The 26709-nt window shown below is 39.1% G+C and overlaps 1 protein-coding gene across 3 annotated transcripts in view; it reads right to left on the bottom strand.

Moving 5' to 3' along the window:
* The window catches only part of adam23b (ADAM metallopeptidase domain 23b), a 57065-nt gene that overhangs the window by 9083 nt on the left and 21273 nt on the right, over nt 1–26709 (bottom strand). For all 3 annotated transcript variants that reach the window (XM_087267312.1, XM_087267313.1, XM_087267311.1), the window contains 14 exons: nt 25838–25907; nt 21634–21680; nt 19557–19622; nt 18596–18664; nt 9591–9757; nt 8151–8235; nt 6540–6627; nt 6400–6451; nt 4930–5029; nt 3610–3681; nt 3403–3489; nt 2847–2927; nt 2695–2745; nt 1807–1870 (listed from right to left, as the gene is read on the bottom strand). In XM_087267312.1, coding sequence (XP_087123438.1) covers nt 1807–1870; nt 2695–2745; nt 2847–2927; nt 3403–3489; nt 3610–3681; nt 4930–5029; nt 6400–6451; nt 6540–6627; nt 8151–8235; nt 9591–9757; nt 18596–18664; nt 19557–19622; nt 21634–21680; nt 25838–25907 — 1099 coding nt within the window. The remainder of the gene's footprint in view (nt 1–1806; nt 1871–2694; nt 2746–2846; nt 2928–3402; nt 3490–3609; nt 3682–4929; nt 5030–6399; nt 6452–6539; nt 6628–8150; nt 8236–9590; nt 9758–18595; nt 18665–19556; nt 19623–21633; nt 21681–25837; nt 25908–26709) is intronic.

The following is a 26709-nucleotide window of genomic DNA, read 5'->3' as shown; positions in this document are numbered from 1 at the left end:
AACACAGGACTGATGAAATGAACACAAGAACTGATGATATAAACACAAGAACTGATGAAATGAACACAAGAACTGATGAAATGAACACAATAACTGATGAAATGAACACAAGAACTGATGATATAAACACAAGAACTGATGAAATGAACACAAGAACTGATGAAATGAACACAAGAACTGATGAAATGAACACAAGAACTGATGATATAAACACAAGAACTGATGATATAAACACAAGAACTGATGAAATGAACACAAGAACTGATGAAATGAACACAAGAACTGATGATATAAACACAAGAACTGATGAAATGAACACAAGAACTGATGAAATGAACACAAGAACTGATGAAATGAACAGAAGAACTGATGAAATGAACACAGGAACTGATGAAATGAACACAGGAACTGATGAAATGAACACAGGAACTGATGAAATGAACACAGGAACTGATGAAATGAACACAAGAACTGATGAAATGAACACAAGAACTGATGAAATGAACACAAGAACTGATGAAATGAACACAAGAACTGATGAAATGAACAGAAGAACTGATGAAATGAACACAAGAACTAATGAAATGAACACAAGAACTGATGAAATGAACACAAGAACTGATGAACTGAACACAAGAACTGATGAAATGAACACAAGAACTGATGAAATGAACACAAGAACTGATGAAATGAACACAAGAACTGATGAACTGAACACAAGAACTGATGAAATGAACACAAGAACTGATGAAATGAACACAAGAACTGATGAAATGAACAGAAGAACTGATGAAATGAACAGAAGAACTGATGAAATGAACACAAGAACTGATGATATAAACACAAGAACTGATGAAATGAACACAAGAACTGATGAAATGAACACAAGAACTGATGAAATGAACACAAGAACTGATGATATAAACACAAGAACTGATGAAATGAACACAAGAACTGATGAAATGAACACAAGAACTGATGAAATGAACAGAAGAACTGATGAAATGAACACAAGAACTGATGAAATGAACAGAAGAACTGATGAAATGAACACAAGAACTGATGAAATGAACACAAGAACTGATGAAATAAACACAAGAACTGATGAAATGAACACAAGAACTGATGATATAAACACAAGAACTGATGAAATGAACACAAGAACTGATGAAATGAACACAAGAACTGATGAAATGAACACAAGAACTGATGAAATGAACACAAGAACTGATGAAATGAACACAAGAACTGATGAACTGAACACAAGAACTGATGAAATGAACACAAGAACTGATGAACTGAACTGATGAAATGAACACAAGAACTGATGAAATGAACACAAGAACTGATGAAATGAACACAAGAACTGATGAACTGAACACAAGAACTGATGAACTGAACACAAGAACTGATGAAGTGAACACAAGAACTGATGAAATGAACACAAGAACTGATGAAATGAACACAAGAACTGATGAAATGAACACAAGAACTGATGAAATGAACACAAGAACTGATGAACTGAACACAAGAACTGATGAAATGAACACAAGAACTGATGAAATGAACACAAGAACTGATGATATAAACACAAGAACTGATGATATAAACACAAGAACTGATGATATAAACACAAGAACTGATGAAATGAACACAAGAACTGATGAAATGAACACAAGAACTGATGAAATGAACACAAGAACTGATGAAATGAACACAAGAACTGATGAACTGAACACAAGAACTGATGAAATGAACAGAAGAACTGATTAAATGAACACAGGAACTGATGAAATGTTGACTCACTTGGACCCCACACATATTTGCACTGACTGTCTCTCGTCTTGCACTCGCCGGCATAACAGCGACCCTGCAGACACAACAGTCTCAATAATCTCAATAATTAACAATGACCGTATCTAATTAACATGTCAATCCGGCAGATTAACTTGACGATCACAGGCCTCTTTAAAGAAACACTGCACTTAAATAATAGGAAATAGGCTCATTCTACGTCTCTCTCTCAGAGTTAAAGAGTTGTGTTTTACCATTTGTGAAACCATTCAGCTGATCTCCAGGTTTGTCAGGAGCACTTTTAGCTTAGCTTAGCATAGATCATTGAATCAGATTAGACCATTAGCATCTTAAATAATGACCAAAGAGTTTCAATAAACTTTCCATTTAAAGCTTGACCCTTCTGTAGCCGCATCGTACACTAAGACCGACTGAAAATAAAGTTACTTTCAAGGCTGATATGGCTAAGACATGTACTGTCATTCTGGTAATGATTTTACACAGTGCCTGAAAATAGTCCCTAGCTAGGTAACTAGGTATTTAATATTATTGCACTGCTGCAGTCATAGTACACCAGCAAAGTATCTTGATTATTACGTCAGAATGTGAGTATAGTTCCTATCCACATCAGCCTAGAAAATAACAACTATTAATTTTCCTTTTATCTTAGTACAAAGATGCTAATGGTCTAATCCATTTCAATGATTTATGCTAAGCTAAGCTAAAAGTGCTCCACCAGACCTGGAGATCAGCTGAATAGACTTAACAGTAGTAAAACACAAATGTTAACCTCTTTAATCTCTAGGAAAGCTGTAAAAGGAGCCTATTTCCAAAAAAAGCGGAGTGTTCCTTTAAGATCATTAAAGCAATAGCCAGAAATAAAGCTTTAGTTATGTGTACCTGGTTGAGAGAGCAAAAGTAACCGTCCTGCTTGTGCAGATTGGGAGGGCACTGCACACACGCACACACACAAACACACACACAAAGAGGAGTTTACATTAGCGCATGCACACACTGACTGCTATGTGTGTTTAAAGCAGTATTACACTGACCAGCCCCGAGTCTCCTGTGCACGTCTCTGAAATATCACAGTCATTTACTGCATAGCGGCACGTGTGCCCTCGAGAATAAAACTGACAAACAGAGACACACACACACACACACACACACACACACACACACACACACACACACACACACACACTTCAGAGTGCTTATCTGAACTGAGTGCACACTTCACATACACTTCAGGTAAGTATACTTTGAATAAACTGAATATTGACTTATCAATAAAAGGCCACTTAAGTGCACTTAAAGAGAGACACATGGCTGTTTTAACACACTTAAGTGTACTTTAAAAAATACACTTTGTATTTACAGTTGAAGTCTGTATTTACAAAATGATTCATCTTCTTGTGTGTGTGTTTTTAAATATTTCCCAAATGATTTTTAACAGGAGTTTTCCACAGTATTTTCTCTAATATTTGTAGAGAAACCCCATCATAAACCTCATATACAACCAATGCAAACCTATTTAAATATTGCATAATGAAGTACATGAAAACATGTCTTTAAGAAGAGTCTGTGGTGAATTAAAGAGACGCTCACCAGACATGTGTTATTACAGCAGGGCCCGTCACTGCAGTGAGCACCGTTTGACAGAGAACACTTCTTACAGCAGTCCTTATAGCACTCCTACAACACACACACGCGCACACACACACGCGAACACATACACACACAAAGTCCTGAGCTCATGTGATATTCCAGCATAAATCATACGTCATTGAAATGCTGTCCAGTGTGTGAACTCACGTCTCTCGGTCCACAGTCACACTCCTCTCCCACTTCCACATATCCATTCCCACACTCAGTGTCTTCAAACAGCTGTGGGACAAAAAAATAAATAAAAAACGGCTTTCACAATCTGTGCTGAGGAGCAATCCTGAAATGCAGTCTGGAAAAAACATTTCTGAGCTCCAGCAGATGTGCTCTCGGCTACAGAGATTTATTTATTAAATGTTGCGCAGAAACCTTCCTATAAATCAACATGCGCTTCTCATTCAGATTGATGGAAATGTGAGATTGATAAAACCTTGCGTACACACGTCTTCACTTAATATTTAAATAAATGATTTGACGTTTTTGTTTTCTTAACAAGTAAGTTATAAAATTGTTGTTTAAATTTGTTAATAAAATGTGTCGCAGCACACTGATCTCTCTGTATTTTAAACTATTAATAAAGCCAGCAGTGCATGCCATAAATAATTACCTACAACAATAGATTGTCATTAACTTAAACCATTATAGTAAAAAAAAAGTAAATTATTAGGACTGATAATAATGATTTAAAGTGGTTTGCACCAGGATATTTATGGGTAAGTGGAGCTTTGAGCAGCAGATACAAATACGTCAATGCTTAAAAGTGCAGTATGCAAGTTTGACACCCAGTGGCTGAACTAGGTATTGCACTCCCGGTTTAAAACACACGCAAGCACAGGTTGCCAGATTGACAACATCCACAGGAGTGTGCCTGACCGTCGAGCCTAAAGGCTGATTTAAGGCTGAATGGAACTGTTTTTTAACTAAAAGCAATGGATAGAGTATTTTCTTATATTATACAAAAATAAATATAACACAGAAAACGTGACGAAATATTGTCCACTGGGCTAGATATTAATCAACAGTCATTCAACCAACTTTCCTGAAAACGTGATCGAAATATTGTCCAGTGGGCTAGATATTAATTTAACAGTCATTCAACCAACTTTACCAAAGCGTCTCTACTTGATTGGTCTTGTGCATCCGGCATGTTTGTAGTTTATCTACACTTTTTTACTGCATTTGTAGTTCTAATCGTATTCACATTTATGCGCAATGTACTGTGGCCACTATTAGCGGTAAGAGTACGGACAGTTCTACTACACTTTAAATTTCTACCAGAAATACTAGCTTTGGCAAACTGTTTTCATCATACTACACTTTTGGGAGGTAAGCAGTCAGCGGTATCACTCCAAAGTGTCCGCTTGCATATAAAATGCAGCCATGTGTACCAGTGAGCACATATTTCCCAGTTCTCAAACATGCACATTTTCACAATGAGCTTGTGTTGAATAGAAAAGTGTTTTCTCTGACCTTGCTAGGTTTGTTAAAGAGACAGGATCCTCCTCCCTTCAGCAGGAACTCTTTAAAACTGACGATGCTGCATTTGGAGAACGCTCGCGGGTGCTGGACTCTGAGATATAGAGACGCACAGAGAGACTTTTTACTGAAGCAATCCGCTCATGACTTTGACATGATCAAAGCCTAAAAGGGTCAGTTTCAGAGGGTTAATAAACATTATCAGTGTGCCATTTTCAGCTCAAACTTTACAAAAAATCTAGAGACGGCAGAAAAGGACAAAAAAATAAAGGAAAAAATAAAATTCAATAAAATGGACAAGATAAAAACAAAATGGCAAGTAACAAAAATTAAACAGACAAAAAAATCAAATGAACAGAAATAAATAAATAAAAAAGACAAAAACATAAAAATGACAAAAAAATAAATAAAAGACGAAAAAATAGAATAAAATGGACAAAATAATAATAATTTTTTAAATTGAAAATGACCAAAAAGGAAAAAATTAAAAGGACAAAAATAAATAAATAAATAAATAAATAAATAAAAAAAATAAAAATAAAAAAAATAAAAATAAAAAACATTAAATTGGCAAAAATAAAAAATAAAGGACAAACATTTTTATAAAATTGACAAAATAAAAAGGACAAAAATAAATAAAAATAAAAAGGACACAAATAAATACATAAATAAGGCAAAATAAATAAATAAATAAATAAATAAATGACAAAAAATAAATAAAAAGAAAAAAAAAACATTAAATTGACAAAAATAAAGGACAAAAAAATTAATAAAATTGAAAAAATAAAAAGGACAAAAATAAATGGATAAATAAAAAGGACACAAATAAATACATAAATAGGGCAAAATAAATAAATAAATAAATAAATAAATAGGACAAAAATTTAAATAATTAATTAAAAAGGATAAAAAAAATAAACAAAATAAAATGGACAAAAATTAAAATGGACCAAAAAAAGTTACAAAAATAAAAAGATTGTTTTTCTGCAAATATAGTTGAAGTCAACATTATTCACCCTGTAGTGAAATTAATTATTTTACAAATATTTTTCAAATGATAGTGAACAGATTCAATTTCAAAGAATTTTTCACAGTATTTCCTCTAATATTTGTTCTTCTGGAGAAAGTCTTATTTGTTTTATAAAGTGATTAATGTCACTTTAAGCTGAATACTAGTGTCTTGAATAATACCTAGTCTAATATTATTTACTGTCATCATGACAAAGAGAAAATAAATCAGTTATTAGAAATCAGTTATCAAAACTATTACGTTTAGAAATGTGTTGGAAAAATCTTCTCTTTGTTATACAGAAATTGGGGAAAAATATAGAAGCAGCCATTTGAACTTCTGCAGCTACATTCTGAATACTGACTTCAACTGTATGTAGTCATGTAGTGAAATCAAAACAGCCTAAATGATCACAACATATCAAATACAAACATATGTCTGTATGTGTGTCTGACCCAGTGTCCTCCATGATGCAGCCTGGCCAGGAGTTCACACACCCACAGTCCTCTGAAACACACAACACACACACAGTCAGTGCTAAATATTCATATACGACAGTATCAAAGCAGATAAGACTATGAGAAAGAGAGTGTACTTCTCTTCGATGCTGAATCCCACTGAATGCCAAGATTCTGTGCCAAACTCTGTGACAGCTGGAGCGCCATTGTCCACTGAGTGCCATACTGCACACACACACACACACACACACACACACACACACACACACACACACACACACACACACACACACACCAGATGTATAGTGAGATGTGTACTGACTGAGGATGCGGTACATTTGCAATCATCAAGACTAGCTTTAACAGCAGACGGCGCTCTAGGCTAGTTTTAAAAGCAGACGTCGCTCTGGGCTAGCTTTAACAGCATACATCGCTCTAGGTTAGTTTTAACAGTAGACGTCACTCTAGGCTAGTTTCTACCAACAGATGGCACTCTAGGTTAGTTTTAATAGCAGACGTCGCTCTAGGCTAGCTTAAACAACAAACGGTGCTCTAGGCTTGCTTTAACAGTAGACATCGTTCTAGGCTAGCTTTAACAGCAGACGATGCTTTAGGCAAGCTTTAACAGTAGACGTTGCTCTAGGCTAGCTTTAACAGCAGACATCGCTCTAGGCTAGTTTTAACAGCAGACGGCGCTCTGACTAGTTTTAACAGCAGACGTCGCTCTAGGCTAGTTTTAACATCAGATGGCGCTCTTGGCTAGTTTTAACAGCAGACGTCGCTCTAGGCTAGTTTTAACAGCAGACGTCGCTCTAGGCTAGTTTTAACATCAGATGGCGCTCTTGGCTAGTTTTAACAGCAGACGTCGCTCTAGGCTAGTTTTAACAGCAGACGTCGCTCTAGGCTAGTTTTAACATCAGATGGCGCTCTAGGCTAGTTTTAACAGCAGACGTCGCTCTAGGCTAGTTTTAACAGCAGACGTCGCTCTAGGCTAGTTTTAACATCAGATGGCGCTTTAGGCTAGTTTTAACATCAGATGGCGCTCTAGGCTAGTTTTAACAGCAGATGGCGCTCTAGGCTAGTTTTAACAGCAGACGTCGCTCTAGGCTAGTTTTAACAGCAGACGTTGCTCTAGGCTAGTTTTAACATCCGATGGCGCTCTAGCCTAGTTTTAACAGCAGATGGTGCTCTAGGCTAGTTTTATCATCAGATGGCGCTCTACGTTACAGCAGATTTAACAGCAAATTGCCTCGATTGTTTATTAATTTTCCTGCGGCTTAGTCTCTTCATTAATCAGGGTTCACCACAGCGGAATGAACCGCCAACTATTCCAGCATATGTTTAATACAGCGAATGACCTTCCAGCATTCACACTCTCATACACTACGGCCGTTTTAGTTCATCAATTCCCCAATAGCGCATGTGTTAAGACTGTGGGGGAAACCGAAGCACGCGGAGGAAACCCACACCAACACGGGGAGAACCTGCAAACTCCACACAGAAACCCCAACTGACCCAGCCAGGACTCAAACCAGCGACCCTCTTGCTGTGAGGGGACAGGGCTTACCAGTATTGTGGTAAGGGTCCATTAGATTTAAATGTTTGATCTCATATTTCCCCTCTTTGGACAGGATCAGCCTGCGCACATGTAGATTGTTTTGCCAGCAGAGGTCCCATTACTGATGAGTTCAGCTCCTGATTCAGGATGTCTGCTGTCATTCAATCTACTGTAAATGTGATTCACTCACCTCAATGACTCCGACTCCATGACTCGCTGAACACATCCCTCCAAAATACGCTGCGCTGCTCCGAGGATAGTGAAACGTCACGTTCCTAAACACAAACACACAATACTTTGAGAAATTCATTCACAGATGGATTCAGAAATCACTAGTCTCTCTTGAATTGATTCGACGCTCTAGACTAGTTTCAAACAGCAGACGGCGGAGCTCTAGGCTAGTTTCTAACAACACACGGCGCTCTAGACTAGTTTTTAACGGCAGACGGCGCTCTAGGCTACTTTCTAACAGCAGACGGCGCTCTAGACTAGTTTTTAATAGCAGACAGTGCTCTAGGCTAGTTTCTAAAAGCAGATGGTGCTCTAGGGTAGTTTCTAACAGCAGATGACGCTCTACAAGCGGCACTCTAGGTTAGCTTCGCAGACATCAATCTAGGCTAGTTTTAACAGTAGATGGCGCTCTAGGCTAGTTTTAACAGCAGACATCGCTCTAGGCTAGTGTTTAACAGCAGACGGCACTCTAGTCTAGTTTTAACAGCAGATGGCGCTCTAGGCTAGTTTTAACAGCAGACATCGCTCTAGGCTAGTGTTTAACAGCAGACGGCACTCTAGGCTAGTTTTAACAGCAGATGGCGCTCTAGGCTAGTGTTTAACAGCAGACGGTGCTTTAGGCTAGTTTTAACAGCAGACATCGCTCTAGGCTAGTGTTTAACAGCAGGCGACGCTCTAGGCTAGTTTTAACAGCAGATGGCGCTCTAGGCTAGTTTTTAAACAGTAGATGTCACTCTAAGCTAGTTTTTAACAGCAGACATCACTCTTGGCTAGTTTTTAACAGCGGATGGAGCTCTAAGCTAGTTTTTAACAGCAGACGTCACTCTAGGCTAGTTTTTACCAACAGACGGCACTTCAGACTAGGTTATAACAACAAATGGAACTCTAGGCTAGTTTTTAAAAACAGATGGCACTCTAGGATAGTTTCTGACAGCTGATGATTCTCTAGGCTAGTTTCTAACAGCAAACGGTAGTCTAGGCTAGTTTTAAACAGCAGGTGGCACTCTAGGCTAGTTTTTACAGCAGACGGAACTCTAGGCTAGTTTTTACCAACAGATGGCGCTCTAAGCTAGTTTCTAACAGCAGACGGCGCTCTATGCTAGTATATATCAGCAGATGGTGCTCTAGGCTAGTTTTTAACATTGTTCTAGACTACTTTTGTCTCAGCAGACAGTGCTCTAGGCTAGTTTTTAACAGCACATGTCACTCTAGGCTAGTTTTTAAGAGCAAACGGCGCTCTAGGCTAGTTTTTAACATCGTTCTAGACTACTTTCTCTCAAACTAGCCTATAGCACCATCTGCTGTTAAAAATGAAGCTCAGAAGCAATTAAAGAGAAAATAGCGATAGATATAGAACAGGATTGATGCAAAAGCACAGCTTTAACAAACATGAACTTACGAGAATAGTTGAACTGTGTCCGCGTGCTGCCTGATGTGCTGCTGTCGGTATTTGGAAAAGTTTCGCAGCATTTCGAAGGGGGTCACACTAACGGGAATGCGATCCTTGTCTGTCCAGATCTCCACAGCGACCAGGACCACCCGCGTGTTCAGGTGCTCTTTGAAAATCTGTCATCATACACAGATAAAGATGTGTAACAGTGGGAAAATGTGTTTGTTCTGTTTACATCTGCTATACAACAGTATGAAAGTAAAACGATAAGCAATTTAAGTCATTTTTGTAAAACGATGACTATGACATGTTAATGCATATTAATATTTAATACTTTTGGATGAAAATTGTGACATTTCAATAAATCAAATGAATTTATTTTGTGTGACTAGTTTTTACCAACAGATGGCACACACTAGGCTAGCTTCTAACAGCAGAAGGCACTCTAGGCTAGTTTCTGACAGCAGACGGCGCTCTAGGCTAGTTTTTACAAACAAATGGTGCTCTAGGCTAGTTTCTAACAACAGACAGCACTCTAGGCTAGTTTTTTTTTAAAAGACGGCGCTCTAAGCTAGTTTCTAACAACAAAAGGTGGTCTAGGCTAGTTTTTACCAACAGAAGGCACTCTAGGTGAGTTTCTAACAGCAGATGGTGCTCTAGGCTAGTTTATATCAGCAGATGGTGCTCAGGGCTAGTTTAGAACAGCAGATAGCACTCTAGGCTAGCTTATAACAACCGACTGAAGTTTACGCTAGTTTTTACAAACAGATGGGGCTCTAGGCTAGTTTCTAACAGCAGACGGCGCTCTAGGCTAGTTTCTAACAGCGGATGGTGCTCTAGGCTAGTTTCTAACAGCAGACAGTGCTCTAGGCTAGTTTCTAACAGCAGACAGTGCTCTAGGCTAGATTTTAAAAGCAGATGGCACTCTAGGCTAGATTTTAACATCAGTCGGTGCTGTAGACTAGTTTCTATCAGCAGATGGCACTCTAAGCTAGTTTATATCAACAAATGGCACTCAGTAGGAACATTCAGTACTTGTTTTACTTTTTAATTCATTACTTCATAGTTGTATACATTGTGTTTTACCTGTCACAATGTAGTTTGCGCACATTAAAGTACTGCATATGTGGATTCCAGAAGCAACAGGAAGTTTTATAAATAAATAAATAAATAAAATGACAAACAAATACGAGAAAAGAAAAATATCTGAGAAGAACCACAATCAACTAAATACTCAAAAAGAAGAAAAACAAGGCTAAATGTGCATAAAAACAACAATCGGCAGGTGAACATAATCAGTTAACCAATGAGTAACCAGACAAACAAATCAACAAGTACAAAAGGCAACTAGCCAAACTAAGAAATACTAAACTAAACCCAAAACAGTGCAGACATGGGACATTATGCTTGTTATTGATTATATTTAGGGACCGAGCACCGAAACGGTGCGTAGGCCCTATTGGAATTGCTCCGTTTATTATTCTTCTTCTTCTTCTTCTTCTTCTTCTTCTTCCGCGGAATGAATCGCGGTTTTGAGGGGCTAAACATGCCCGAAAACTCACGCAACTTTGCACACGCCTCAGAAGTGGCGAAAATTTACGTTTGTTATGGGCTTCGGAAGTGGCCGTGGCAAAATGACTCGACAGCGCCACCTAGAAAAATTAAACGGACGAGCCCCCGATCCACGAATCACGCACATGCACGAAAATTGGCACACACCTCAAACACACCAAAACATACGAAAAAGTCTCTTGGAGCCATATCTCAAACCCAACAGGAAGTCGGATATTTTTAACTTCCTGCGGCGAAAAAGTGGCGTTTTTGCCATTTCCAGGCGTTGTATTTTAACGAACTCCTCCTAGGGATTTTATCCGATCGACACCAAAATTGGGTTTTGTCATCTAAAGGCCTTGACGATGTTAAATTGCGAAGCTTTAGAGTTTTCATCGATGGGCGTGTCCGTGGTGGCCTCGCAAACTTTGACGATTCGCCACAAAACAGGAAGTCGTTATAACACAGGCATGCATTATCTGATCTGCCTCAAAATTCACACGCTTGATAAGCGTCCTGACCTGAACACGTTTACATACCGATATCCAGATACAGTTACAGCGCCACCTACTGGCCACAGGAAATGACATGTTTTACGGAATTATAAACTCCTCCCACAAATTTTATCGTATCAACACCAAAATTGAGTGGTGTCATCTGAAAGCTCTAGCGATGATATATTGTGAAGATCTAGAGTTTTCGGAGAGGGGCGTGTCCGTGGCGGTATGACAAACCTCAACGCTTCGCCATGGAACAGGAAGTCCTTATAACACAACCAAACAATGTCCGATCTGCCTGAAACTTCACATGGTTGATAAACGTCATCTCTTGAACACATCCACATAACAATATTGAAGTGGGCGTGGCAAAATGACTGGACAGCGCCACCTAGAAAAATTAAATGGACGAGCCCCCGATCTACGAATCACGCACATGCACAAAAATTGGCACACACCTCAAACATGCCAAAACATATGAAAAAGTCTCTTGGAGCCATATCTCAAACCCAACAGGAAGTCGGATATTTTTAACTTCCTGTGACGAAAAAGTGGCGCTTTTGCCATTTCCAGGCGTTGTATTTTAACGAACTCCTCCTAGGGATTTTATCTGATAAACACCAAAATTGGGTTTTGTCATCTTAAAGCCTTGGTGATGTTAAATTGCGAAGCTTTAGAGTTTTCATCGATGGGTGTGTCCGTGGCGGCCTCGCAAACTTTGATGATTCGCCACAAAACAGGAAGTCGTTATAACTCTGGCATGCATTATCCGATCTGCCTCAAAATTCACACATTTAATAACAGTCCTGACCTAACCAGGTTTACGTGCCGATATCCAATTACAGTTATAGCGCCACCTGCTGGCCACAGGAAATGACATGTTTGACACTCTAACAAACTCCTCCCACAAACTTTCCCGTATCAGCACCAAAATAGAGTGGTGTCATCTGAAAGCTCTAGCGATGATATATTGTGAAGATCTAGAGTTTTTGCAGAGGGGCGTGTCTGTGGTGGCATGACAAACCTCAACGCTTCGCCATAGAACAGGAATGCCTTATAACTCAACCACACAATGTCTGATCTGCCTGAAACTTCACATGATTGATAAAAGTCCTCTCCTGAACACATCCACATAACAATATTGAGTCAGTCATAGCGCCACCTGCTGGCAGAAGGAATTTTGGCTTGTAACTCGGCCACACAATGTCAGATCTGCCTAAAATGTCACATGGTTGATGAAAGTCCTCTCCAAAACACATCTACATAATAATATTGAGTCAGTCATAACGCCACCTGCTGGCAGAAGGTAGTTTGGCTTATAACTCAGCCACACAATGTCCCATGTGCCTGAAACTTCACATGGTTGATAAGATTCCTCTCCGGAAGACATCTACATGCCAATCTTAAGTCACAGTTATAGCGCCACCTGCTGACAGGAGGAAGTTTGGTATAAATCTGTGATTTTCTTAGATCTTTTTTTATATATTGGCTTAAATTATTATTGTTCGCTGTTCTCTGTCATCGTAAGGTCACCGGGCGGCGGTGAGCCCGGGTGCGAGGTCCCTATCATCGCTGCTTGCAGCTTTAATTATTAGGGACCGAGCACCGAAACGGTGCGTAGGCCCTATTGGAATTGCTCTGTTTATTAGGGACCGAGCACCGAACGGTGCAAGGCCCTATTGGAATTGCTCCGTTTATTAGGGACCGAGCACCGAAACGGTGCGTAGGCCCTATTGGAATTGCTCCGTTTTTTATTATTATTATTATTATTATTATTATTATTATTAGGGACCGAGCACCGAAACGGTGCGTAGGCCCTATTGGAATTGCTCCGTTTATTATTAGGGACCGAGCACCGAAACGGTGCGTAGGCCCTATTGGAATTGCTCTGTTTATTATTCTTCTTCTTCTTCTTCTTCTTCTTCTTCTTCTTCCGCGGAATGAATCGCGGTTTTGAGGGGCTAAACATGCCCGAAAACTCACGAAACTTTGCACACGCCTCAGAAGTGGCGAAAATTTACGTTTGTTATGGGCTTCGGAAGTGGGCGTGGCAAAATGACTCGACAGCGCCACCTAGAAAAATTAAACGGACGAGCCCCCGATATACGAATCACGCACATGCATGAAAATTGGCACACACCTCAAACATGCCAAAACATACGAAAAAGTCTCTTGGAGCCATATCTCAAACCCAACAGGAAGTCGGATATTTTTAACTTCCTGCGGCGAAAAAGTGGCGTTTTTGCCATTTCCAGGCGTTGTATTTTAACGAACTCCTCCTAGGGATTTTATCCGATCGACACCAAAATTGGGTTTTGTCATCTAAAGGCCTTGGCGATGTTAAATTGCGAAGCTTTAGAGTTTTCGTCGATGGGCGTGTCCGTAGCGGCCTCGCAAACTTTGACGATTCGCCACAAAAGAGGAAGTCGTTATAACTCAGGCATGCATTACCCGATCTGCCTCAAAATCCACACGCTTGATAAGCGTCCTGACCTGAACACGTTTACATGCCAATATCCAGATACAGTTACAGCGCCACCTGCTGGCCACAGGAAATGACATGATTTACGGAGTAACAAACTCCTCCCACAAATTTTATCGTATCAACACCAAAATTGAGTGGTGTCATCTGAAAGCTCTAGCGATGATATATTGTAGAGATCTAGAGTTTTTGCGGAGGGGCGTGTCCGTGGCGGTATGACAAACCTCAACGCTTCGCCATGGAACAGGAAGTCCTTATAACTCAACCACACAATGTCCGATCTGCCTGAAACTTCACATGGTTGATAAAAGTCCTCTCCTGAACACATCTTCATAACAATATTGAAGTGGGCGTGGCAAAATGACTCGACAGCGCCACCTAGAAAAATTAAACGGACGAGCCCTCGATCTACGAATCACGCACATGCACAAAAATTGGCACACACCTCAAACATGGCAAAACATACGAAAAAGTCTCTTGGAGCCATATCTCAAACCCAACAGGAAGTCGGATATTTTTAACTTCCTATGGCGAAAAAGTGGCGCTTTTGCCATTTTCAGGTGTTGTATTTTAACGAACTCCTCCTAGGGATTTTATCTGATAAACACCAAAATTGGGTTTTGTCATCTTAAAGCCTTGGTGATGTTAAATTGCGAAGCTTTAGAGTTTTCATCGATGGGCGTGTCCGTGGCGGCCTCGCAAACTTTGATTCGCCACAAAACAGGAAGTCTTTATAACTCTGGCATGCAATATTCGATCTGCCTTAAAATTCACACATTTAATAACAGTCCTGACTTGAACAGGTTTACGTGCCGATATCCAGTTACAGTTATAGCGCCACCTGCTGGCCACAGGAAATGACATGTTTGACACTGTAACAAACTCCTTCCACAAACTTTCCCGTATCAGCACCAAAATAGAGTGGTGTCATCTGAAAGCTCTAGTGATGATATATTGTGAAGATCTAGAGTTTTTGCAAAGGGGCGTGTCTGTGGTGGCATGACAAACCTCAACGCTTCGCCATGGAACAGGAATTTCTTATAACTCAACCACACAATGTCTGATCTGCCTGAAACTTCACATGATTGATAAAAGTCCTCTTCTGAGCACATCTACATTATAATATTGAGTCAGTCATAGCGCCACCTGCTGGCAGAAGGTAGTTTGGCTTGTAACTCGGCCACACAGTGTCCGATCTGCCTGAAACTTCACATGGTTGATATAAGTCCTCTTCTGAGCACATCTACATTATACTATTGAGTCATAGTCATAGCGCCACCTGCTGGCAGAAGGTAGTTTTGCTTGTAACTCGGCCACACAATGTCCGATCTGCCTGAAACTTCACATGGTTGATGAAAGTCCTCTCTTGAGCACATTTACATAATATTATTGAGACAGAGTCATAGCGCCACCTGCTGGCAGAAGAAATTTTGGCTTGTAACTCGGTCACACAATGTCAGATCTGCATAAAATGTCACATGGTTGATGAAAGTCCTCTCCTAAACACATCTACATAATAATATTGAGTCTTTCATAGCGCCACCTGCTGGCAGAATGTAGTTTGTCTTAAAACACAATCTCCACACAATCTCTGATCTGCCTGAAACTTCACATGGTTGATAAAAGTCCGCTCCTGAACACATCCACATAACAATATTGAGTCAGTCATAACTCCACCTGCTGGCAGAAGGTAGTTTGGCTTATAACTCAGCCACACAATGTCCCATGTGCCTGAAACTTCACATGGTTGATAAGGTTCCTCTCCGGAAGACATCTACATGCCAATCTTAAGTCACAGTTATAGCGCCACCTGCTGACAGGAGGAAGTTTGGCATAAATCTGTAATTTCCTTAGATCTTTTTTATATATTGGCTTAAATTATTATTGTTCGCTGTTCTCTGTCATCGTAAGGTCACCGGGCGGCGGTGAGCCCGGGTGCGAGGTCCCTATCATCGCTGCTTGCAGCTTTAATTATTATTATTATTATTCTCCTGCGAAATGAATCGCGGTTTTGAGGGGCTAAACATGCCCGAAAACTCACGCAACTTTGCACACGCCTCAGAAGTGGCGAAAATTTACGTTTGTTATGGGCTTCGGAAGTGGGCGTGGCAAAATGACTCGACAGCGCCACCTAGAAAAATTAAACGGACGAGCCCCCGATCCACGAATCACGCACATGCACGAAAATTGGCACACACCTCAAACATGCCAAAACATACGAAAAAGTCTCTTGGAGCCATATCTCAAACCCAACAGGAAGTCGGATATTTTTAACTTCCTGCGGCGAAAAAGTGGCGTTTTTGCCATTTCCAAGCGTTGTATTTTAACGAACTCCTCCTAGGGATTTTATCGGATCGACACCAAAATTGGGTTTTGTCATCTAAAGACCTTGGCGATGTTAAATTGCGAAGCTTTAGAGTTTTCATCGATGGGCGTGTCCGTGGCGGCCTCGCTAACTTTGACGATTCGCCACAAAAGAGGAAGTCGTTATAACTCAGGCATGCATTATCTGATCTGCCTCAAAAATCACACGCTTGATAAGCGTCCTGACCTGAACACGTTTACTTGCCAATATCCAGATACAGTTACAGCGCCACCTGCTGGCCACAGGAAATGACATGATTTACGGAGTTATAAACTCCTTCCACAAATTTTATCGTATCAGCACCAAAATTGAGTGGTGTTATCTGAAAGCTCTAGCGATGTTATATTGTGAAGATCTAGAGTTTTCGCAGAGGGGCGTGTCCGTGGCGGTATGACAAACCTCAACACTTCGCCATGGAACAGGAAGTCCTTATAACTCAGCCACACAATATCCGATCTGCCTGAAACTTCACATGGTTGATAAACATCATCTCTTGAACACATCCACATAACAATATTGAAGTGGGCGTGGCAAAATGACTCGACAGCGCCACCTAGAAAAATTAAACGGACGAGCCCCCGATCTACGAATCATGCACATGCACAAAAATTGGCACACACCTCAAACATGGCAAAACATACGAAAAAGTCTCTTGGAACCATATCTCAAACCCAACAGGAAGTCGAATATTTTTAACTTCCTGTGGCGAAAAAGTGGCTTTTTTGCCATTTCCAGGTGTTGTATTTTAACGAACTCCTCCTAGGGATTTTATCCGATCAACACCAAAATTGGGTTTTATCATCTAAAGGCCTTGGCGATGTTAAATTGCGAAGCTTTAGAGTTTTTGTCGATGGGCGTGTCCGTGGCGGCCACGCAAACTTTGATGATTCGCCACAAAACCGGACGTCATTATAAGTCAGGCATGCATTATCAGATCTGCCTCAAAATTCACACGTTTAATAAGAGTCTAGACCAGAACACATTTACATGCCAATATCCAGATACAGCTATAGCGCCACCTGCTGGCCACAGGAAATTACATGATTTACAGAGTAATAAACTCCTCCCACAAATTTTTTTCGTATCAGCACTAAATTTGGTTGGTTGTTATCTGAAAGCTCAAGCGATGATATATATTGTGAAGATCTAGAGTTTTTGCGGAGGGGCGTGTATGTGGTGGCATGACAAACCTCAACGCTTCGCCATAGAACAGGAATGCCTTATACCTCAACCACACAATGTCCGATCTGCCTGAAACTTCACATGGTTGATTAAATTCTTCTCTTGAACATATCCCCATACCTATATTGAGTCACAGTCATAGCGCCACCTGCTGACAGAAGGAATTTTACCTTATAACTTAACCACACAATGTCTGATCTGCCTGAAACTACACATGGTTGATTAAATTCCTCTTCTGAAGACATTTAAAAGCCAATATTGAATCTGTCATAGTGCCACCTGCTGGCAGAATGTAGTTTGGCTTATAACTCAGCCACACAATGTCTGATCTGCCTGAAACTTCAAATGGTTGATTAAATTCCTCTCCTGAACACATCCACATAACATAATTGAGTCAGTCATAGCGCCACCTGCTGGCAGAAGGTAGTTTGGCTTATAACTCAGCCACACAATGTCCGATCTGCCTGAAAAATCACACGGTTGATAAGACTCTTCTACTGAAGGCATCTACATAAAAATCTTTAGTCACAATTATAGCGCCACCTGCTGACAGGAGGAAGTTCGGCATAAATCTGTGATTTTCTCTGGTTATTTATATATATCGGCTTAAATTAATGTTGTTCGCTGTTCTCTGTCATCCTGAGGCCACCGGGCGGCGGTGAGCCCGGGTGCGAGGTCCCTATCATCGCTGCTTGCAGCTTTAATTAAATTTGAAATGCCATTTCTATCACAACTTCTCTTCTCTAAATGCCGATAGCAGAAAAACGTAGATTGCATAAATAGTTTTTTCTCTTTCTGGTTGAAATGTGTTATGTATAATTTAAGCATTTACAAGCACACGCAACTGAAAAAGAACCCATCATTTTTTGTTTATGTTATTCACTAAGGGGTGATCACGAACAGTTATTTTAACAGCATAACAGCTGCTCATACTCACAGCATCCACCAGGTTGACCACAGATTTGGCATTGTTGCGTGTGTGCTGCTTGGTCTTCAGTCTCTTAAACTGGGGGAAAATATTTATGAACATTGAAATATCAAACAGACATTCAGCATTTTTACAATTAACACCCAACATGAACATAAAATGCTGTAGTAGTTTATAGTGAACACTGAGATGTTTTTGAACCATCCTGCAGTAAAGTGTGCTGTATATTCCCCTTTCCAGAATTACGAGTATATTTCAAGGTTTTCAACTGGATTTTCCATAAACTGTTCATAAAGCATACTGTAGCAATAAATATAGTAAACTGTAAAAAATTATGTAGTATACTCTAGTTTTTACTACAGTAAACTGTGGTGAGGGTATAATACACCCTATCGTTAAAGAAAACTACAGTATTGGCTCATTTGTTTACATTGGTATAGTGCCCTGCTGAAAAATCCAGCTTAAACCAGCCTAAGCTGGTTGGCTGGTTTTAGCTAGTCGACCAGGCTGGTTTTAGAGGGGTTTTGGCCACTTCCAGGCTGGTTTCCAGCCATTTCCAGCCTGGTCTTAGCTGGTCAGGCTGGGAGATGACCAGCTTAAACCAGCTTGACCAGCCTAGCCAAGCTGGGAGTCCAACCAAAACCAACTATATCCAGCTTAAACCAGGCTGGTCAAGCTGGTTTTAGCTGGATTTGGCTGGTAATTTTTCAGCCTGACCAGCTAAGACCAGGCTGGAAATGGCTGGAAACCAGCCTGGAAATGGCCAAAACCCCTCTAAAATCAGCCTGGTCGAGCAGCTAAAACCAGCCAACCAGCCTAAGCTGGTTTAAGCTGGATTTTTCAGCAGGGTGGTTGTGTTACTGTAGCAACAGTATGCTTCAAAAACACTACAGTATTTTTTCAGACATTCAGAATTAGTTACGAGAGAGCCCTCTAGTGGACATTAGAGTCAAACAGCATTTAAACACACCATGTTGTGGTCAATGACAATCATCAACTCAATGTACTTCATCTCCTCAAACACGTTCCTCGGTATCTGGAAGAAAAAAACAAACAAAACTGAATGAAGGATGTTCATGAGCACAAACCATCATCCTCATTGCTTTCACATTTCAACAAAACTCACAATGAGCTGCTTTTATAGAAATGTGGCTTGTCTGCGATCAAACTTTTTGGCTGGATCCCAGCTTACAGACTTCAAAACACATTAATTTAATTTATGGCCTCAAAAAATGGACACTAAAATCAAGCATTCTTCAGTCTGTGGGAAACTAGACAACCTGCAGTTTAAGAGTGTGGTATTTGTCAATTGTTTTTATCCTCACCATACTTAAGAAACAAGCAGTTCTATTATTATACTTATACATAAGTTATATAAAATATGTTATACAATTTTCTAATAGTTGTTTGGTATGGGAGTATTTTTAAAGGACCCCTCTTATGCAAAAATCACATTTATAATGGGTTTAAACCCAGTAGTAGAGCAGCAGTCTGTGAAAATATCCAGCTTTTAACAGTCAATTCATCCATTTAATTGTTTAATAATCAGACTTGACAAAAAACAGAAATACTGCAGAAACACTTTGATTGACATTCTCCCTTTGTATGATGTCATCATCGGGGTAAATCCCTGCCCACTAGTGCCCATCTCTCCATCATTAGCACAGGACGTTAGTCTTGTTTTTGAATCTGCCACTATGCTGACACACAGGCATCTGTAGCTCCACCCTCTTTTGAATAGCGCACAATCTCATTTGTATTTAAAGTCACCAAAACGCCACATATCTAAATCAGGGATGGGCAAACTTGGTCCTGGAGGACTAATGTCCCGCAGAGTTTTACTAAAAAACTAACCAAAAACAACTGAACATGCTAATTAATGTCTTCAAGATCATTAGAAAGTTATAAACCAGTGTGTTTAATTAAGGTTGGAGCTAAACTCTGCAGGAGTTTTCATCCCTGAATTTAATGATATTATTCATTCATTAATACATTTTCTTTTCGGGTCAGTCGCTTTAATAATCCGGGCTCGCCACAGCGGAATGAACCGCCATCTTATCCAGCACATTTTACACAGCGGATGCCCTACCAGCTGCAACTACGGACAATTTAGCTTACTCAATTCACCTGTCCCGCATGTCTGTGGACTTGTGGGGGAAGCCGGAGCACCTGGATGAAACCCATGCAAATGCAGGGAGAATGCAAACTCCACACAGAAATGCCAACTGACCAAGCTGAGGCTCGAACCAGCGACCTTATTGCTGTGAGGCGACAGCACTAACTACTGCGCCACTGCGTCACCGAAATCCAAAAATAAACTAATATAAAATAAATAGACCAATCAAAACAAAAAAGCTAAAAAAGGGCAAACAATTTACCAAATAAAACTAAACACACACAAAAAATAATAAATAAATAAAAAATATAAGATAAAATCCAAACAACCAAAAAAAAAAAAAAAGACAAAACAAATACGAAAACAGAAGACAAAACTAAACAAAAAAAGTTAAAAAATTTAACTATTTACAAAATAAAAAGAAAAAAAAACAGGACAAAAACTAAACAAAACAAAGACAGAAAATCCAAAGAAACAAAAAACAAACAACAAAACAAAAAAGACAAAGACAAAAACAAAACAAAAAATAAAAAAGGCAAACAATTAACTAAATAAAATAAAGAAAAAAAGACAAAAAAAAACAAACCAAAAAAAAACAAGAAAAGACAAAACCAAACAAAACTACAAAAAAGACAAAACAAAAAACAAGAGAAAGAAACAAAAGTAAAACAGAAAAATAAATAAAAACAAGATAAAATAATAAACTAAACAAAGACAAAATACAAATAAAAAAAAGACAAAAACTAAATAAAAAAAAGTTATTAATTATACTGAATGTTTTTAACACATGCATTTAAAACCGCTCTGGTAGTTTTGACCTTGTGCATCTGTATGATTATTATAGGCTGTGTGGATGTTTGTGTTGGTGACAGTGTGTGTGTGATTCTGTGGAGCGCTTCCAGCATCAGCTGCAGCCCACTCACACACTTACAGCTCGCTTTTTCCTCCGCCGAAGCCAGGAGAAATCCTCCTCCATGCCTGCACACACACACACATGCATATACACACATGCACACATCACAGACACGTACACACACACACACACACACACACACACACACACACACACACACACACACACACACACACACACACACACACACACACACACACACACACACAAACACACACACACACACACACACACACACACACACACACACACACACACACACACACACACACACATCAGAAAACATCTGTTTGTTAGTTAGCTTTTCACAGTTCTTCACATTCGTCTCAAAACAGAATCGTAATCGTCCAACAAGAGTAACATTATATTGACAGAAACAATGAGCACATTCTCTCTTCACTGAACAACATTAGCAGTAGAACTTTTCACTGACACAAAACACACACACACACACACACACATTGAGTTCCCCGTGCTGTGTGAGGATGATCTCAGTGGAAAGTGACGCGCTATAAAAACTATTCAATTGTTGAGAGACTTATATTTGACAGAGAATGATTTAAATTTCAGACTAAAAGCTATTGTATGACTTCAGAGTCTTAAAGGGCACCTGTTATACAAAAATCCCTCTTATAAGGGGTTTAATCCCAGTTGTGTGTCAGCAGTGTGTGAATATCTCCAGCCTCTAATGGTAAAGGAGAATTAATTACATGTTTTATAATCAGACTTGATAAAAAAGAAACACTGTGATTGACATTCTCCCTTTATATGATTCCATCAGAGGGGAAAAGCCCCGCCCACTAGTGCCCATCTCTCCCTCATTAGCATAAACAGCAGCCCTGAGTGAGAAGCAGCCGTCTGTCCATCAGCCATTAGAATGTTTGAGCTGCTGAAGATAATGTCAGCTTACAGAGCATCTGGAAAGTATTGATAGCATGTGATTTATCAGCCTTTTATTTGTATTAAATTTGCAACAATTTCTAAAACTCTTTTTCACATTGTCATTATGGGGGATTGTGTGTAAAATGTTGAGGAAATCAATTTATCTAATCCATTTTGGAATAAGACTGTAACATAAACACATGTGGAAAACGTGAAGCGCTGTCAATACTTTCCGGATACACTGTAGACTAAGAGGATTATAGATGTGGAGTTTTTTTTAGATGAAGCACAAATGAACAGCGACAGGAGTCTCCACGGACTGACAGAAGCATGAAGCACACATGCACACCTGACCAGCTCTGAGAATGCTAGTCCTGTCTTTAATCTGCCACTATGCTGACACATGGGCATTTGTAGCTCTGTCCCTCTTTTAAAAAGAGCCCAATCTCATTTACATTTAAAGCGACAGCACTCTAAAAAATATTGTTTAGACAAAACAAAAAAATTAACGCAACAGTTTGCATTAATATATTGAAGTTACGACAACATTTGACAAAATGAGGTTCAGACAACAAACTTTATTATGTTAGCCAAATATTTTCCTCTTCAATCAGAGGCATTTTTACATAAACAAAGTTAAGTAATCAAAAATGTTGTTTCAACTAGTTTTTTACTTTAAAATTGAAAACAAATCCAGTGTTGTGTTATGTACTTAATTACGTGCACATTTTCAAGTTTAGAACCCCAAATAAATTAAGTAGCTAAACTTTTTGTTTGTTTTTAAATTTACTGTTTATACTTGTAGGAAAAACATTTAACAACAACATTTTTGTTTTTCGGTAGTTTTTTTATTTTTATTAAACCACAGGTTTTCATCATTTTACAAAACAAAAACATGTACTATCCCATATTATCAGTGTAACAAATAACAAAAAACATTAGTGTGTGGACTTAAAAATACAAAACAACTCCATTAGTGTGAGTTATCAGCCTCGTTTCTTTGGGTTGCTACAAGTTAAATATTGTTTTAAAGCAACTGACAGATGCATTTCACTTTAAATTACCTGCATTTTTAAATTGATGTAATTATCAAGATTTTCCTGTTTTGAAAACTTAATAAAATTATTCTGGCAACTTAAAAGTTTTAATCTAATCAGCATTTTAAAATTTTTAAGTTACAATAATGTATTAAACTATGTATTGGTAACAGACCTCTTGAGTTATTTTTTAGAGTGCATCACCAAAACACCAAAATTAGGATCAAAGCCTAAAAGGGTCAGTTTCAGAGAGTTAGGGAACATTAGTGTGCTATTTTGAGCTCAAACTTTACTACACACTCTAGAGACAGCAGAGACGCATTTGACATCTTAAAAATGAGCACAATATGTCTCCATATAAATGCACAGATAATCTGTTTATAATAGTTCTTATCAAATCTTTGCCATTTTCATCTCTACATGTAAATAATCTCCTTTTGTGCTGTACTGATGAATAAAGTGTAGTTGGTCTGGAGAAGCACTTAAGGGTGTGGGCACAAGGTTTTCTTGTGCACGCTGCACTTTAGCATTAGGTTGCGTCATTTATGATTCAAGTGTTTGTATTAAAACACAGCCCAGTTTTGGCACGATCATGCTAGTCAAAACAGCCAGACTTCTGGGGGTGAACGAGCTCAGGGGTGGATTATTTCATCGCGTGTGAGCACACCCTAATTCCTTTGAGAAAAATAAGTACACTTTAAAGGGCACCTATGATGCAAATCATCTTCTGTAAGCTGTTTGGACAGAAGTGTGTGTAAGTATAGTGTGTCCGCAGTTATACTGGAGTGATATAAACACAATAAGTCTCTTTTTTTTTATTTCCTGACGTTAAAATAGGATCAAAATCCCTCACATTTTCAGGTCCACCACAACATGGAGTGTGGTTTCCCCGCCCACAGAATTGATTGACAGCCGCATATTAACACGTCTCCATAGTAATGCGTATGATCATATCAACAAGACAGGACGTGCGCAAAGCAACTGGGATTAAAGGATCTGTTCAGCTCTCTGTGATCATTAATCATCATCAAATGTGATCAAGAGTGAGTTTCACAAGTTTAAAATGTTTTTAAAACAGTACATGTTTGTAATAAATACAGTCAAATCGCTGTTATTCATTACCACAGCCGCGTGTCTGTACAATTATAAAAGAAGATGCTTCAATCTCGTTTTGTGGACATTAAATTAGAGTTATTTTGTATTTTGGCTATTAACCTGTGTGTGTGTGCACGTGTCTGTGTGTGTGTGTGAACTTTGTAACAACATTGTGTGTGACTCATCGTTCTCATCGACTCAACAACAAACACATCAAATAATCATTGGGAAAGTTCTTACTTGAGTATTTCTCATGAACGTTACGTGAGATCTGCTGCCTTCATGTCTGTCACTGTGCTGTTTATCTGATGCAGCCAAGGTGGAGATTGAGGCATGCTCTGACAGGCATGGGGGAGCGGTGGGCGGGCCAGCATTAAAGGCACAGGCCACAAAAACAGCTACTCTGCGTTCAGAGCTGAAAATCCCAACATTCTGAAAGGTCTAATAAATAATCTGATGGGTGTTTTGGGCTTTTTGAGCGGACACACTCTGAGGACACAAAAGACTTCTCTTAAATCTTGAAATAGGGGTAAAATAGGTGAACATGAAATCAAGTTTCCATGCAATCAAAACTAACCATATTGATTTTGTTACATAAATAAATAAATAAATACATTTGGTGTACATGGTGTACATTTGGTGTACTTATAATTAGCTTTATCCAGTTGGAGTCAGAATTATGAGCCCTCCTTTTTTCTCTTTGATTTCTGTTTAACGAAGAGCAGATTTTTTAAAACACATTTTTGCACATAATAGTTTTAATAACTCATCTCTAATAACCGATTTATTTATTTTATTTTATTTTTTTATTTATTTTCTCTTTGTCATGATGACAGCACATAATATTAGACTAGATATTCTTCAAGACACCAGTATTCAGCTTAAAGAGACATTTAAAGGGTAATTAGGGTAAAGTTAGGGTAATTAGGCAAGTCATTGTATAACAGTGGTTTGTTCTGGAGACAATCCAACACTAATATTGCTGAAGGGGCCAATAATATTGACCTTAAAATGGGTGTAAAACAATTAAAAGCTGCTTTTATTCTAGCAAAAATAAAACAAATAAGACTTTCTCCAGAAGAACAAATATTAGAGGAAACACTGTGAAACTCTGTTTTGCTGATGTGGATGTTAGAGTTGTGCGGTTCTCAGTGATGTGTGTGTCTCTGTGTGTGCGTGTGTGTGTGTGTGTGTGTGTGTGTGTGTACCTTCCTCTCGTGCAGACGGGCTCTGCTGAAGGTCAGTCCTGTGTAACACATGTGCTCTCGCTGTTCCCTCCTGAAGAAAACAACAGCAAAACATCAAAACAAGAGCAGATCTCAACTCACACTATACATACACACACACACACACGACTACACACAACTATACACACACACTACAGACAGCTATACACACATCAGGAGCTCAACTCTGACTATACACAGCTATACACACACTTTTATACACTATACACACACATATGGAGCTCAACTCTGACTATACACAGCTATACACACACTTTTATACACTATACACACATCAGGAGCTCAACTCTGACTATATACAGCTATACACACAAATAAATAGCTCGACTCTGACTCTGCACACTATATACACACATCACAAGCTCAACTCTGACTATACACACTATAAACATACATCACAAGCTCAGCATTGACTATACCACCACTATATACACACATCCGGAGCTCAACTCTGACTATACACACATTATACACTGCTGTAAACACAAATAAATAGCTCAACCCTGACTCTGCGCACTATACACACACTATACACACATCTCAAGCTTAACTCTAACTATACACACTATACACATACATCACAAGCTCAGTATTGACTATACCACCACTATATACACACATCCGGAGCTCAACTCTGACTATACACACTACACACACACATCGCAAGCTCAGTTCTGACTATACACACTATACACACACATCGCAAGCTCAGTTCTGACTATACACACTATACACACACTATACACACACATCAGGAGCTGAACTCTGACTATACACAGCTATAGTTGTGTAAGAGTGTGTATGGAGTCAGTTAAAGTGTCTGTGTGTTTATG

This window comes from Danio rerio, chromosome 9 (assembly GCF_052040795.2).
Source record: "Danio rerio strain M-AB ecotype USA chromosome 9, GRCz13ab, whole genome shotgun sequence".
Classification (NCBI taxonomy): Eukaryota; Metazoa; Chordata; class Actinopteri; order Cypriniformes; family Danionidae; genus Danio; species Danio rerio.
The sequence above is the reverse complement of the archived record's forward strand: the minus strand, read 5'-3'. Positions and strand labels throughout refer to the sequence as shown.